We start from the raw sequence: 17,146 nt of genomic DNA on the forward strand, positions 1-17,146 counted from the left end.
AAAAAAAAAAAAAAAAAAAAAAAAAAAAAAAAAGAAGTTCTATAAATTTCTAAATTGATTCCTTTCTAATAAATAAAGCTCAAAACTGTCAAGATTAAAATTAAAAAAAAAAAAAAAATTCTGTTGTATTTATTTCCTTAATAGTAACTATCATAAAGCATACTTGAAATCTACCCCAAAACTGAAGGAATCATTCTATGAAAAAAATTGCCATAGAATGAAATTAACAAAAGTAAATAAAGTAAAAGTAATATATGATTCTGGAACAGTAAAAGAAGTTTAAATGAAAATATAAAATTCAACTTACAAGCTCTTATCAGAGGGTTAAAGATGGTCATAAAAAACTTAAAGTAGGCATAATAGAGGTGGAGATGTCTTCAGGAAAGTTTATTACTAGAGAAATGGAAGAAAGTCGAGAAACAGAACTCCAACCTTGAGATATTACTGGATCACTTCAACACACACTAGTCTAGTAGTTAATGCCTTAATCTTTTTATGGTTTCAAGTAAGTTATAATATTTGCCACAAAAAGTTATTTTCAAAGAGTATTTTTTATAAAAATATATGCCAACAATAGCATTTATTATGAAAAATTTTCTAAGTACAAAAGAGTATAAAGAATAGTACGTGTTGGGGGTGGTGGCTCACACCTGTAATCCCAGCACTCTGTGAGGCCCAGGTAGGAGGACCACTTGAGCCCAGGAGTTTAAGACTAGCCCAAGCAACATATCGAGACCTTATATCTACAAAAGTTGGCTGAATGTGGTGTGTGCCTATGGTCCCAGCTACCTGGGGAGCTGAAGTGGGAGAACTGCTTGAGCCCAGGAGGCAGGGGCTGCAATGAGTCATGATTGCACCACTGAACTCCAGCCTGATGACAGAGTGAGACCTGTCTCCAAAAAATAAATAAAATAAAAATAGTATAATGAACCTCACTTCCCATATATCCATCACTTATATCTAACAATTAACATTTTAAAGTAAATTACAGAAATCTTGATTTTTTTTTCATTCCCCAATAACTCGTGTGGATCTCAAAATTTCAGAACATCTTCCTATAAATAAATCATAATACCATTATCACATCTCATAAAAATAAGAGTAATTCCTTAATATTCCACTCAGTCAACAGTTAAATTTTCCCAACTGTCCTCAAAATGTCTTTGTTGTATGGAAGGGAACAATAAATCTATAAAATTTCAGTTCTATTGCAAACCTAGAGCACTTCTAATTGGTTGGGCTTCCATCCTACACACTATTAGAAAGAAGACCAACCCCTACCCCCGCAGCCCCCAAGCCCATATGTGCTTGCCTTTGCTTTGCTTCAATCGGCAGGCTTTCAATATATCATTCTGGAAACGAGGGTGTGCGGTTGAAGAATTCAATGAAGAATCCAAGGAAAGTTTTTCATCTTCATACCACAACTTAAAAACAAAATTATTCTGTTAAATAAAAACTGGTAAATACAGCGATATTTTCAGTATAAAAGTAGGCTAATCTATGACCTACTTTTACTGACAATAAAATTGGTTATGATTATGCCAAAACCAAATTACCTCAGGTACGTCAAATGGAACTTCCTGGTTACCATCTTTAAGGATTTCTGCTAATAATCTTAATGTCTTCTCACGGGGAATAATGTTTTCTTCTTGCATTTTATTCCAGACAGCATCAGCTTTTTGCCAGTCACCATTTACTTCTGTAGAATTTGATTACATAGAAATTAATCAATAAATATGCGAAACAGAATTCACAAAAAGATTTAGAACTTTTTCTTATTTGATGTTGAAGACAGCATTATTCCAAATGCTGCCTTTAGGGAAAGGAGCCAAAAGTGACTGTGACCTGAAGGTGAGAAGGGAACTTTTCTCTGTACTTCTAAATTACAAGCCAAAAATACCTTACCTCTTATAAAGCAGTAACAAGAAGCCCCCATTACACTTTATTAAACACTTTCAATCATGTTGATAAAAAGTTTGTCTTTTTAATGTTACTGAGAAATTGCCCACAGCTGAAATCAAAATCAGAAACAGGTAACAATTCAACTATAACCTTTAGCCTTTGCAAAAATCACAGATACATGTATACTGCGTACGGTACACGTATATACACATACATATATACACATACGGTATGTATGTATGTGAATACATGGTACCGTACACAGTATACATATATCTGTGATTGTATATGGTACACATGGTATATATATCTGTGATCTTTGCACAGGCTAAAGGGTACCAGTCTGTGGTCTGTTAGGAACCAGGCTGTGCAGCAGGAGGCAGGGCAGGCAAGTGGGTGGGCATGACCCCCTGAACTCCACCTCTGTCAGATAAATGGCAGCATTAGATTCTCACAGGAGCTCAAACCCTATTGTGAACTGAGCATGCCAGGGATCTAGGTTGTGTACTCCTTATGAAAATTTAATTACTGATGATCTGGGGTAGAACAGTTTCATCCCCAAACACCCCCATCCCCCACCACAACCTGGTCTGTGGAAAAATTGTCTTCCATGAAACCAGTTCCTGGTACCAAAAAGATTGGGGACTTCTGTCGTATAGTGCACAGCTGTGGTGTGCACTAAAATGACTGAAAGTGTATAATATCTTTACACGTTACAAATCTACAAATCTTTTCACTTAGTTTAATAGAATTGTCTATGCTTCTTCTGCTGATATGAAGAGTTTCTATGACAGTGTGTGAATCTTCTTAGCTCTATTATCTCACTAACTGATAACACTAACTGATAGTGTTATCAGACTATTACAAGGACGAGAAGCTGGCTGGGAAGGAAACAGGTAGATTCCTTCATATTGAAATGCCCATTTCCTTTCACACGGTGATCTAGTTGAGGCTGCAGTGAGCACTGATCGTACCACTGTACTCTAGCCTGGGTGACCGTGTCTCCAAAACAAAACTAATAGTAAAAGTTCTTCTGAAAAGGAAGTTGTTTGTGTGGCTGGCCACCTCTCACCTGGCCACAGACTTCCACATCCTTTCAGTTGTTCTTACCTGCTGTAGTGTAAGACCTGGTGATGGCACTGACCCTTTCAGCAGAGCGCTATGTTAACATCTGCAGTACCTACCACAATGTCCAGCACACAGGTAAGGGCTTCATAGAATTTTTGTTTCTAATCAAAGTTTGTATAGTCTTCTATGAGGACTACTTTAAATGCTAAGACACATTTAGACATATAGTCAGTATTTCTTTTGAACTTTGCACATTATTAGAATTTCTCATGAAACTGTTCTTTAAAAAGAAGAAAGACTAGGTGGAGTGGAATGTTAGCGCTCAAATATAATTCGCAATCTGAGGACCAACTGCCTAAAATACAGGTTTTTAATTCTACACATTCAATACCAACCTCAGCATTGTGTGTGAGAATTTGATCATCGTTCAAGTCAAAGTCTTAAGAATTATACTGTGAAGTGTATATTTCAAATACAACCAAAAATTGGAATGTAATTTTACTTACATCATCAAGATGTAAAATAAAGCTTTCAATACTAATAAATACAAGTTTGAAATGACAAATAAATCCCCTTATCTGTTTGGTGAAGGGAAATTTGCCGAGAGGAAAGCAGAATAATAAATCTACCTAAATATCTATGAAGCAAAAAGGGAAGCGTCACTGGTTGTTCTAAGTGTTATTCCTCTCTACTGAAATATCCTAAAAGAAACTGTAAAGCTCCAAACGTGTACACTGGTATAAAAGTACTAGAGCATTGTTTGATAAGAGGTCAAAAGTTTCAGAAATGTCAAGTACAAATACTAAGATTTCAGCCTCAGGAAATAATTAAGGGTATCAATGAAGATTAAGGCACAAAAATGAGTAATGCAGTGTTGTTTTAGAAATGGAGAATAGAAATCTATTCACAAACCCAGCAAGAGGAGATAGGCTGAATAAATTTTAGTACATCTATGCAATATATTAGTTACTTGTAGGTGATTCAATATAGAAAAGTGTTTGTAATATGACAGAGTCAAAAATATATAATCACATTAAAAAAACTGTTTAACAATGAGTTTATATATAGATATGCATCTTTCTGCAAAAAGAAAAAAATCTGTACACACAAGCAATTATGGTGTTTACCTATTTATAAAAGTGACCAATAAATTTACCTGAACATTTAAATAAAAAGAACAGAATGTTCTTATCTCAAGAAGGCCTGGCCGGGCGTGGTGGCTCAAGCCTGTAATCCCAGCACTTTGGGAGGCCCAGGCGGGTGGATCACGAGGTCAAGAGATCGAGACCATCCTGGTCAACATGGTGAAACCCCGTCTCTACTAAAAATACAAAACATTAGCTGGGCATGGTGGCGCGTGCCTGTAATCTCAGCTACTCAGGAGGTTGAGGCAGGAGAACTACCTGAACCCAGGAGGCGGAGGTTGCGGTGAGCCGAGATCGCGCCATTGCACTCCAGCCTGGGTAACAAGAGTGAAACTCCGTCTCAAAAAAAAAAAAGAAGGCCTATTAAATTCTGTGGTTCTGATGAAGGTTTTCGTACCTTCTCATTATTGCAGTAAGATTGTCAGAAATTATGAAGACATACAGTGTCTAGTGCTACCATGTAATATTCTGTGATAAAATTCAATCTAGCCTCTACTTGAGCCTCTGGTGAATAAAGACCTTCTGACAATCCCTGGAGCTGCCTCAAAGCCAAATACTCCTTTCCTGCCACTGTCTTCAACAGAATAAATAAATGAAAACATCAAGAATAGTTAAATCACTTACTATACAGTTTTAGCAGACTGTAGTACATCTGGTCTCTATCACATTCAAATAGCTTCTGTGTCAGCTCCACTAATTTTTCCAGAGTTTCAACCTTAAAAGTAAGATTAAGAGTTAGATCTATCTTGTGTAAAGGATATATTTTAATAGGTGATAAACAGCAGTGGATTAATCCTTCAAATTAGCTTTATGAAAAGGGCAGTTTAACTTCATTTCTAAAGTTAATGGGCTGGGCACAACAATGTGAATGAACTTAATGCCAATGAACTATATTCTTATACACAATTAAATGATAAATCTTACATTATACTTATTTTACCACAATTTAAAAAAAATTGGAGTCAAGAACAGCACACGAATAACAAATTCAAAGATATCTGAGTGGGAGAACTCAAAGAGCATAGCATACATTAACAAAAATACTTCTCCACCCAAACTTTACACTCTTCTTGCCCTGTGGCTTTTACTTGGCATGATGCTAACAGGTACCTGCACCAGAGGAGGGCAAGCAGAAATTCCAGAGCTCTGGGAAGCAACTCCTCCTGCCACTGAGGACTAATGCAGGCTTAAAGTGCCAAGGACACAAGGTCAGCCTGCTCCAACCAACTAGTTAAAGATAAAATCTTCAAGGCCCAGGTTAACAATTTAGGGTTTCTGCTGCACCTCAGGAATAAGAAATAAGCCACTGCTCATCTGGCAAACAATCAAGATAAACACTACTTCCACAATGCCCTGTCTCTCAAATCCCCCAAATGTTCATGTTACACAGAGGACCCTTGCCTTCTTCACCTCACAGTTTTAGGCGACTGAGACACCAGAATCGAATACAAACCTGATTACTTGCAATACATCTGTCACAAAACCACTGAAGTCTTGTAGGTCGAGCTCTAATGCCTGGAGTCTGTAAAATAAAATAATCACATAGCACCCAAGGTAAGGCATGGGCAGGGTATTATTTTTTTCCTCAAAGATAGTTTCTTTTCTTATAAATCTGCTGCCAAACATATATACTAAACTACATATACTAGTATATAAGTATATACTGAATTTACACCATACTATAACTAATCCAAACTACAACTTAACCCCACAGTTATCAAAGACCTTTAAATAAGATTAGAACAGAGTATAAAACTCAACCTATGTTTAACCTGTGCCTAGAAGATGCCAATCATTTCCAAATGCTGCATTGCAGGTCAATGTTCATTCCATAAATCTTTAATTAATAAAAATGTTTATATACTTTCTTTAGTTCAAAAATAAATGATTAAACTAAAAAATGTCAAATAAAGCGTGTGCATCGACATTCACATGCATGTACTCTTTTTTTTTTTTTTTTTTTTGAGACAGAGTCTCACTCTGTCACCCAGGCTGGAGTGTAGTGGCATGATCTTGGCTCACTGCAACCTCCACCTCTTGGGTTCAAGCAATTCCCCTGCCCCAGCCTCCCAGTAGCTAGGATTACAGGCATGTGCCACCATGCCTGCCTGGCTAATTTTTGTATTTTTAGTAGAGACAGGATTTCACCATGTTAAACAGACATTCTCTCTCTCTCTCTCACTTTAAATATCCCAATAGACTCAGGAGACAAAAATTATCAATGTTACACAAACTAATTAACAACTATCACAATAATAAACCAATGGCTTTTGTTTTTAAAAGAACATGCTTTATAAAATTCAGTGATAAAAGTACTCTAATGACTTTTGCCTAGCACCTAAAACTAAATGTTTAAGGAGCAAAACAAGCTAAGTAGTTTTAAAATTGGTTTATAGTCTTAGTTTATTTCAACAATTGAGACATGTTATATCCTCAGTTAGAAATTATTATAGTTTAGTCAACAAGTCTGGCTTCAAAGCACTTATTTTTACAATTTTGGATACTGGAATAAAAGACAAACCATTTCAACATAATTCCTAGGATTTGTCACTTTAACTACAGTATTTTCATCATCTCTAAGAGGGCTTCACCATTAAATACTACATTTCAATCACAGTATTATGATAAGAAAACTACATACTCATTAGCCCTGGCTACTCCAGTCTAGAGGAGGTACCTTTATTGCTTTCTCCACTCAGTTCTGTTGATGAAACCAGGTATCCCTTGAATCTAATCTCTTATTTATAAGTCCTCATTATTTTTAATTTTTAAAAATAACATGGTACAATGTTAAGAGCTGAAGTGGAAACTAACATCTTGCAGTTTTGGTGGGATGAGGAACAAACTGGTAGATTATAAGTTGGATAACTTGTTCTCATTTATTGTATCTACTTTTTGGGATACAAGAAATCAATGATGAATAAATTAGTCACTGATAAATATAGTCATTGATAAAAATTAGTCATTAATATAGTCTCAAATACTATTAATATCTATACTCAGGCATAATTTCTTCTCAAGGATTTTTCTTATTTGCTTTGTTTCACACACGTAATACTGAAAATGAAACCAACGTCAATATATACTAAGAGCTCCTGAAAAACTATGAAATAATCCTCTTTAGAACATGGCAAAGTGTAAGGGCTACATTCACTTACAACTTTCAATTTTATTGCTGATTCAAATGCCAACGATCTAAACAGCACAACTTTTATGACATACTCTTTCTGTTTGTGGCTGATTAATCTGCCCGTCTTTGGCAGGACAGCTGATTTATATGGCAGATCTTCCCATGTTTCCTTTTGAAATTGAGAACTGTTTTCACATATAAATCTCAATCATCAAATGAACATCTAGGTCAGATTAACTAAAGCTCCTAGGCTGTTGTAATAGTCAACATTTCTGGCTTATCTCTTAACATCGGATTGAATTTTAAACACTGCAAGTTGAAAGCAGAAATAGAAAATAATAAAAACACGGAGAACAGAATTCTAATTGGGATGTTAAATAAAACATCAAAAAACAGTTAATGTTAATTAAAATAAACTCATCTCTAGTTCTTTCTGTTGCTACATACAATCTATCTAATGAATAGTAGGATAAATAATTATTTTTATAGAAAAAAAGTGCATGTTTATTTCCACCTGATCTACTGTGCTTCAAACCACAACTTTCTGCAGCTGCATTTCACTACTAGGTATACTTGCAGAAGGGAAAAAGAAATCCAAAGTAAAAAGTAATTTTCATTACTTTAATTTCATTACATCTCTGATGTAAATTTACCACAGAAGCTTATCATAAGCTTCTATGTATACTAGTAATAATAGATATCCAATGCTTATTGGATAATGTATACTAGTAATAATAGATATCCAATAATTATTACTGTTAAGTAAAAAGAAATGAAAGTTTTTCTACTACATTTCTAACTTTGTCTCAAGGAAGATTATCCTGAATTTAACTCAAATAGAAATTTTCGCCTGTTTTGATTTTTCTTGCCACTACTGCTGGAGATGTCAAATGAAAGCAACAACAAAAACTGCCCACCCTGGCTTCATGTCCCCTAGTTAAGATAGTAGGAGGAAAAATCATGTGCACATGGGCTTCAAAGAAGGAACAAAGACAAGAACATGCTGGAGAAGACGGCATGCACCTGTAGTCCCAGCTACTCAGGAGGCTGAAACAGGATAACTGCTCGAGGCCAGGAGTTCAAGGCTGTAGTGTATTATGATTGCACCTGTGAATAGCAAATGCACTCCAGCCTGGGCAACACAGGGTGACCTCCTCTCTTAAAAAAAAAAAAAAACAACATCCCCACCCCAACCCAAGTACTGTTCAAGTACAACTGACCCTTGAACAATACAGGGGGTTAGAGTTTGACCATCTGTGCAGTCGAAACTCCACATATAACTTTTGACTTTCCAAAAACTTAACTACTAATAGCCTACTGTTGACTGGAAGTCTTACCAAAAACAAATAGTCTATTAACACATATTTTGCATGTTACATGTATTATATACTATATCCTTAAAGTAAGCTACAGCAAGAAAATGTTAAGAAAATCGTAAGAGAAAATACATTTACAGTATTGTATTTTTTGATACCGTAAGTTTATGACATCTGTTTACAAGATGAATTTCTATCTGAAATGGCAGGCAACCAGAGCTGCACACCTCAATCTATAGTACATGTCAAGCAAGTCAACCTTTTCTTGAAATGTCCTAAGTTTACTTCTCGGAAGCACTTCCAGCATCACTAGTGATACTGTGTATGGATGTCATGGTGTTATTCAAAATAATTACAGTAATTCAATATGTACTATAGTTAATTTTCTGTATTATGACTAGTACTTCATTACATTTGTTTACATTTCTCTCAACTATGAACGGCAGCATGTACAGTCTATGTGTGTGTAAGTTTTGATAAATGTTAACTTTTAATAATAGATTTGTATATGTTTTATGGTAAGCAAATGATAAGACAGACTAGAATCTGCCTATATTTTAAGCATTCATGACGCACCTTTTTCTTCAGTTTTTCAATACTTCTAGGCTATGCAGTTCATTTGCGAGTTTTTTCAAATCTCTAAAACTTCTCCAATATATTTACTGAAAAAACACCTGCATGAAAGTGGACCTACACAATCCAAACCCATTTTGTTCAAGGGTCAACTATATTATTCTCAATGCTAGCATAGAACATGAGAGCAAAAAAAGGTATCATGGTGCTTATTAAATCTTTTAACATTTGTCCTTTTCTCTAAAATCTTCAAAGACTTAAGGACCATGTATAATTAGGAGGAAAATATGGCTGAGCAAGTCCAATTAACAAACTGTCATGAACTAAAAATGATCCACTTGGCTGGGCTCGGTGGCTCAAGCCTGTAATCCCAGCACTTTGGGAGGCCGAGGCGGGTGGATCACGAGGTCAACAGATCGAGACCATCCTGGTCAACATGGTGAAACCCCGTCTCTACCAAAAATACAAAAAATTAGCTGGGCATGGTGGTGCGTGCCTGTAATCCCAGCTACTCAGGAGGCTGAGACAGGAGAATTGCCTGAACTCAGGAGGTGGAGGTTGCGGTGAGCAGAGATCGCGCCATTGCACTCCAGCCTGGGTAACATTGGTGAAACTCCGTCTCAAAAAAAAAAAAAAAAAAAAAAAAAAAAAAAAAAAAAAAAAAAAAAAATGATCCACTTGACCAACTGTTATAGGAGATACTATACTAACTCATGGGAGGAGCAGGTATACATTTATATGAGAACTGACGTATCTTGAAATTTTGGAGGTCAAGACAACAACGACAAAAACAAACAAAAAAGTTCTGAACTTGATCTGGAAAAGAATAAAAGGGAGAATAACAAAGATTTGAAGATCACTGGACTCCAAACTTTTGGTCTTAAATCAAAAGCCATCAAAAGAGAGTTTTTCCCCTCACTGAGAAGAGATACAAATTTACTCTGGCTGCAGTGCGACAGAAGGGCAAAATGGCAGATAAGGAAAGAGGGAAAAGTCAAGAAAGAGCAATTCTGGAGAAAGGGTAAGCTGTTTTTGACACTTCAGATATTGAGCAGTCACAAGATCATGGTACAGGGGAACCAACAGAAAATAAGAACTCAGGGCCTGGTTTCAAATACCACAACTACTATATGCTAAGTATCCCTTATCTGAAATGCTTGGGACCAGAAGTGTTTCACATTTCAGATTTTTCTGAATTTTTGAATATCTGTATTAATATTTACAGGCTGAACATCCCAAATTCAAAATCTTGTAGGTGTTATCTGTAATGGCCATATCATTCCATTTCATAAACCCTTTCTCCTTTGAAAAAAACTTTCACTGTTACAGGTAATAATCATAATTTACATCTTTACCCACTTTGGTTTTCAGAGTATTTACTTAGGATCATTTCTCAAAAGCTGGTCAAATGTCATTACCATTTTGAAGGCCCCTGATATATTTAGACAGTAATGTTGTTACGTCTCTATGAATGGGACCTCCTTTATGGTTCCTAGTACCAGAGCCGGAACTAAAACTCAGGGTTCCTGAGTTCTAGTCCAATATTTCTCTGTAAACAAACAAACGGAAAAATGACTTTATTCTTTTAGTCTATGATCTTTTCAGGTACTTCATTTATCTCCCAGAAAGAGAGTGTTGCAGACCATATAAATAAAGTATCACTTTTTGGATCACTCATTCTTTTTTTTCAAGACCAGACATTAAATCCAGGGAGAGATTATATGCACAAGCAAAAAAGTTAAATGACATATGAAATGTTACCATATTAAACGTTTCTATGAAGAAATACATTATTTCATTTAATCCTTAGCCCTCAGAGCAGTCTGCAATCACTTACTGAATGCCTGTCATGTGCCAGGCACTGCCAGCTTCTCAGAACCAACACAAAGATGAGAAATTAAAGTTAAAAATTCTGCTTGAAACGTAGCATTTCTTATTCTAACCTCTGCCCTTGGATTTGATTCCCAAGGGTTCTTAAGATAGCATACAGAGGATGTATTTGCAAAACAGACAAAAGGATTAACTTCTATATGGGAAAGAATGTCATAGAGAAGGAAGGGAATCAAACTAACATTTATTAAATGTCTGATAATGTACCAGACCCTCCAGATGTCATTTTATTAGTGTTCTCTAATAAGAATCCTAAGAGGCAGAAGAAGGGTAAAGGGAGGAACCTCTTTGCTGCCTCAGGGCCTTTGCACAGGCAATTCCTGCTGCCTGGAATGCTTTTGTCTCCTTTCTATGTGGAAACTCACAATTCATCTTTTAATTCTCACCCCAAACATCATTACCCTCAAAATTATGGTAACAGTGGTGGATTTCGAAAACATTTTACTCAGTCATCTCAAAATAACATGACAGATAGAGACCTGAGTTAAGAGAAAGTAGAATGAATTAACATAGATACAAGATAAACTGAGCTCTTAGATTTGATACAGCATCTCCTATCATGAACCCTTAAAGGTGGCATTGGCAGATTTCTTCATTTGAAGCCTCCAGAATGAAGCTCTTTAGTGAAGGTGATGGGTAACATTTACATGGCTTCCCAGTTGGACCAGTTTCCCCTCCCCTCATTCCTTTCCTTCTCATGTCTCTCTCCCTTCCATTCATTCTAGTTGAAGAGACCTCTAAAAAGAGAATCTATAGAACGTAATAATTGCTGTAAGATGAAGTGTTGTAGAAAGGACTTTTTTCAGACTAGGTCTTTCTGAGGATTGCTTGTACCCAGGAGGTCAAGGCTGCAGTAAACTAAGCCACCACTGTACTACAGCCTCAGTAACAAAGCAAGACCCTATCAAAACAAACAAACAAAACCGAAAAACTGAGGACTGTCAAATATATTACATACATGATACATGTATGCCAACTCATTTTAAAAACAAAACAGGTTATATTTACACACTGAACCTTGCCTGTATCTTTCTTCATTTAATATGAGCATTATGACTGGTTTACCTAATTATTTCCACAGTGCTTCAAATACAATGCAGCTCTGGAAATTCAACCACAGTGAATCTACCCAATGATAAGACACTATTGCTTTTTTGGGAATGATAAAAATGTTACTCATGACTTGTAGTATTCTTTCTGCAAAGCTGTTCTTTACCCTTTAAAAAATTTCATACACATCTACTACAAAAATTCTGTCATCGGCAGACAGCCATTCCTAAATGTTGTGCTCTGGCAGAGCTCTAAGTAATTAACAGACAGTCTTCTCTTGCCTATTCATGTGACAAGCATGTACCTTATGCTAAGAATCATATTTAGAATTACGAGAGGTAAAGAAGACAACACAATCCCTACCTTTAAGGGGCAAAGGGAATTAATATTATGGATCACTTACCATAATCCAGGAAACATGCAAGCTGCTTTACATACATTATGTGATTGAATCTCAAAGACAGATTTTCTCTTTTACACATGAGGAAGCTTAGAGAGGTTTAATAACTTGTCTATTATCACATAAGCGGGTAGATGGCAAAAGAAGAAATCACTCTTCTAGGCCAGGCGCGGTGGCTCACACCTGTAATCCTAGCACTTTGGGAGGCTGAGGTGGGTGGATCACCTGAGATCAGGAGGTCAAGACCAGCCTGGCCTTCATGGTGAAACCCCATCTTTAAAAAAAAAAAGAAAGCACTCTTCTGCCTCTGGCTCTTTCTATTACATCTTACCACACAAAGACAGGCACATGCTTTCCTCCTGTAGAACCTCTCATTGCTCTTATCTGAAAACCCAAGCTTCATTTCTCCTCTGATCAGTGACCTGCTAATACTGACACTGTACACACAGAGCAGCAGAACTCAACAGGCAGACAGCTCTTCTCATGTTTGGATTCACTGTACTTTCAGCAGAAAAAAATTATACCATTTTCTAGAAAATGTAAATGAACTACTTAAGCTACTGTCCAAGATAGCATGATAGCATGCCCCACTGTCCACTGACAAGTGGGCAGACTGAGTCATAAAATGGAAAGAGAAGAAACTTCTGAGTTGATTTCACAGTCCTCCTTTTCTATAATAGACTGTTCTCTCCTTCAAAAAACACCAGGAGAAAAAAATATACAGTTTTCTGGGTTGTGTTCCTATAATTTGTTTCATGATAAGCAGTCATCAATATACAAATAAGGAGGCCAAACACCCCTTTTGCATCCTGTCCACTGTGTATTTTTAGAAAAGGACATTGAATAAAAGTAAAGTAGAATCTGAAAAAAACCATGATTATTGATATAAGATAACAGTTTTAATCACATGAAATAATTCTTCTTAAGGCAATGGGTCCATCTTCTGTGGAATGTTTTGTTTTCTTAGCGGACACAGAATTGTTTAATAGTGAAATTAATCACAATTTGGACAGATTTTATAGTTGGCCCTTGACTTATCAATTCCAGTAAGCAAAATTTAGTAAAGCCTAGATAAAATACACTAATCCTAAATAGGCCAGGTTTGTCACCTACCATTTCCCATAAGCTGCTTACCATCGCGGAAAAAAAAAAAAAGAAGAAAATTTAAATTAAATGCCAAACAGTTGCAGACAGCACTTGTTTGGCTGATTAACTTGTAGACAAGCATTACAAATAAATCTGAGCATGGTCTGCAGCAAATTAAATTCCACTGCTTTTAAGAACAAAGAATTCTTTGGCAAAGAGGATTAGCAACTTTACACCCAGGAATGCCAGTTTAATTTAATTGTTCCACAATCCAAGATTTAATATGCAAATATCATTTTGATATATAATAGTGAATTTAACAAAGTGAGGAAACAAATTTAATATACAACCAGACTGCCTTTTCTGAACTGTAATTATATACAATAAAGAAGCTGGCCGAGATCCCCCTCCCCCCACATTATTGGGATTGAATTCTATTAACATGAATCAGAACAAGTGTAATTAAAGGTTAAAAATTTTAAATGTATTCTAATTAAGAGTCTAAACAGCTCTACAATTAGAATACTGTAGTTAAAATCATACCTCAATGATCTTCTTGGCCTCTTTGTAATTTCCTGTTTGTAGGAAGGCAAAGAAGAGATCATAGAGCATCATCATTTCACCTTGTTCTTGGCTAACAAAGTCCATTGCTAGGGAGGAGAGAAAAAATAGATATATTAGGAGAAAAAAATAAAAAAAACAGTATCATATGCAGTGCTAGACAAATACAAAAAAATTAATTTTAAAAACAAATATTACAAATACCTTAAAGATTATAGCTTTATCGACTAATTAAGTACCTAACAGAGTAGCCTCAAATCGAACTAGTGAGGATAAGGGATAAAAAAAAAAAAAAAAAAAAAAAATTCATAAAGACAGATCATCAAGAAGTAGAACACAAAAATCATAGACATTTTTTTGAAAATGAACAGTTATTAAAATCAAGAACATGTACAATATGGGAAATCTACCTGATATTTTTCTTTTAGATTTCACAAGTATAAAAAAAAGTTTCTGCCAGGCACAGTGGCTCACACCTGTAATCCCAGCACTTTGGGAGGCCAAGGCAGGTGGATTACCTGAGGTCAAGAGTTTAAGACCAGCCTGACCAACATGGAGAAACCCCATCTCTACTAAAAATACAAAATTGCTGGGCGTGGTGACACATGCCTGTAATCCCAGCTACTCAGAAGGCTGAGGCAAGAGAATCTCTTGAAGCCGGGAAGCGTAGGTTGCAGTAAGCTGAGATTGCTCCATTGCACTCCACTTAGGGCAACAAGAGTGAAACTCCATCTCAAAAAAAAAGTTTCTCTGAATATGCTGGCCTTCTGCTGAAATTTCTCTTAACAGTACACTAAGATTAAATAGCAAGAAGGGAAAAAAAATCCAACTACATTAAGATATTAGAACGTGACTAACCTTTCTGAATGAGATCAGTTTCGCCTTTCTCTATCAGTTTACACAAGATATCATGAATCCTTGGTAATATTTTATACTTTTCATAGCACTCAATGGCAACCTCCAGAGCAGCAGATGGGTCATCCCTTGAGAAAAAAAAAAAAAATGAATAAAATATATCTAATTCAGCTTAGTCTCTCAGTAATACTTTAGAGAGATGTTTAATGACCAATTAATACGTAAACAACTGAGCTTTACTTAAGGTAGAAAACCACAAAGCTACAATGGGGGGAGAAAAAGAAAGAAACATTCTTTATATATAAGTAAATGTTCGGAATACATAGATCATCAACAGTCCACTATTTACCCTGCTTCATCTTTCATTATTTCATGTGTTAAAGGATACTTTTTTAAAAAGTCCAAATAGATTAAGGCATTCTCTGATTTTATAAATTCTGACTTTATGTCATAAGCTGCCATAAGAATGTATTATTTCTAGTCAGGCATGGTGGCTCATGCCTGTAATCCCAGCACTTTGGGAGGCTGAGACAGGTGGCTCACCTGAGGTCAGGAGTTCAAGACCAGTCTGGCCAACACAGTGAAACCTCACCTCTACTAAAAATACAAAAAATTAGCCTGGCATGGTGGTACATGTCTGTATTCCCAGCTACTCGGGCAGCTGAGGAAGAAGAATCACTTGAACTGGGAGGCAGAGTTTGCAGTGAGCTGAGGTCATGCCACTGCACTCCAGCCTGGGTGACAGAGCAAGACACCATCTCAAAAGAAGAAAAAAAAAAGAAAAAGAAGAATGTATTATTTCTGAAAGCAAGGACTACAGTCAAATACCTTTTCCAATTACTTATGTGCCTTTAACAATTGTACCTCAAAATTTTAGATTTGGTAAACGTTGTTAAATGTCCACCAATAGCTTAAGGAGTTTTCAAGCAATTTTCATCTTTATCATAGTATTTTTCATACTGCCACTTTACTAGCCAAGTAGTAAATAACCTCAGGTTTCATACAAAAAGGAACTTACTATTGTGAAAACTAGGATATTCGTGTGGATCATTGAATTCTAGGAGAATTCTAAATACTTTTTCATTAAAGGGTGAGCTTTTAAAAATTATTTCTAATTATAAAGTCAAGGCTTCTTTTATGTGGCGAGAAATTAAAGGGATATTGTCATTAAGTCAGTTTTCTTAAACAACAGTGTGGAGCTATATCCTTGTGGGTCCTTAAAAAGTATTTTCTTTTTCCTTTAAAAGAACAATGTCAGTATGAGAAATATTTAAGACCTTGGAAGAATTATAGAGATTTTATGATCTAATTCTACTTGCTACCCCCTTTTACTTTTAAAGAGATGAGGAAATTGGGCATCTAGAGACTGGCTGATTTGACTAAGGCTACCAGGTAAAGAGAGGAAGGAACTAGCAGGCAAGTTGCTGGACTTACGATCAGTTCAGCACATCTAATTACACATTATGCTTTATTAAAAGCACTGGTATTTGAATAATCTAATAAAGTGGTACAATTTGGAATAAGAAATTAAAAATTTATGAAAAGAGAGTATGAAAGGTACTTTTTAAAAAAGGCATGGTTAGAGACATAGCTCCAAGCACAACTAGTGACAATTAGTGAAGATTTTTGTAGAGAATATAATTTTCTCATACACGCAACAGTTTTCAAAATCAGAAAGTCCTTTTATATTTTCTGTTAAAGCCCTCACATTTTTGTCCATTATACAAATGTTATGTTGCCCTAAACTGAATTACTATTTTATCTAGATTTGATTTTAAGCCATACTAAAAAAGTAAAAGACAACGAAGAAATGTTAATTTTATTGCAATAATAGTGACACAGTGAAAACGAGCCTATCCTGATGGAACTCTTACCTTATCCCCTTACTAAGCCCTGTTTACAGTGCATCTTCTGGCACCCCACAGAGTCATTTGAATTTTTGTCATTTGGGGTGAAGACTAAATTACAGGTTAATTTCAAAACCGCAAGTAGATGTTGCAGGCTAGATTACTGTCATACAAGAGAAATGGTACAGTAGCTACCACGTATGATATAAAGCTTTATATAATCAGTATTTTCCCTTAATTCAGACACAGGTTCAGTTATTGCCTTTCTATAATTCCGCTTAACGAAAAACTACTGAAACATTTTTAAGAGCAAAGCTAACACA

The 17,146-nt window shown here is 35.7% G+C and overlaps 1 protein-coding gene across 1 annotated transcript in view; it reads right to left on the reverse strand.

Annotated features, from left to right (window-relative positions):
- LRPPRC (leucine rich pentatricopeptide repeat containing) overlaps nt 1-17,146 on the reverse strand; it is a 112,780-nt gene that overhangs the window by 28,557 nt on the left and 67,077 nt on the right. The window contains exons 24-29 of the mRNA XM_032239444.1: nt 14,980-15,104; nt 14,104-14,210; nt 5,569-5,637; nt 4,740-4,830; nt 1,557-1,699; nt 1,313-1,424 (exon numbers count right to left, since the gene is read on the reverse strand). Of these exons, the coding sequence (XP_032095335.1) occupies nt 1,313-1,424; nt 1,557-1,699; nt 4,740-4,830; nt 5,569-5,637; nt 14,104-14,210; nt 14,980-15,104 (647 nt within the window). The remainder of the gene's footprint in view (nt 1-1,312; nt 1,425-1,556; nt 1,700-4,739; nt 4,831-5,568; nt 5,638-14,103; nt 14,211-14,979; nt 15,105-17,146) is intronic.

Source organism: Sapajus apella, unplaced genomic scaffold, assembly GCF_009761245.1.
Source record: "Sapajus apella isolate SASKATOON/1434 unplaced genomic scaffold, GSC_monkey_1.0 scaffold44, whole genome shotgun sequence".
Classification (NCBI taxonomy): Eukaryota; Metazoa; Chordata; class Mammalia; order Primates; family Cebidae; genus Sapajus; species Sapajus apella.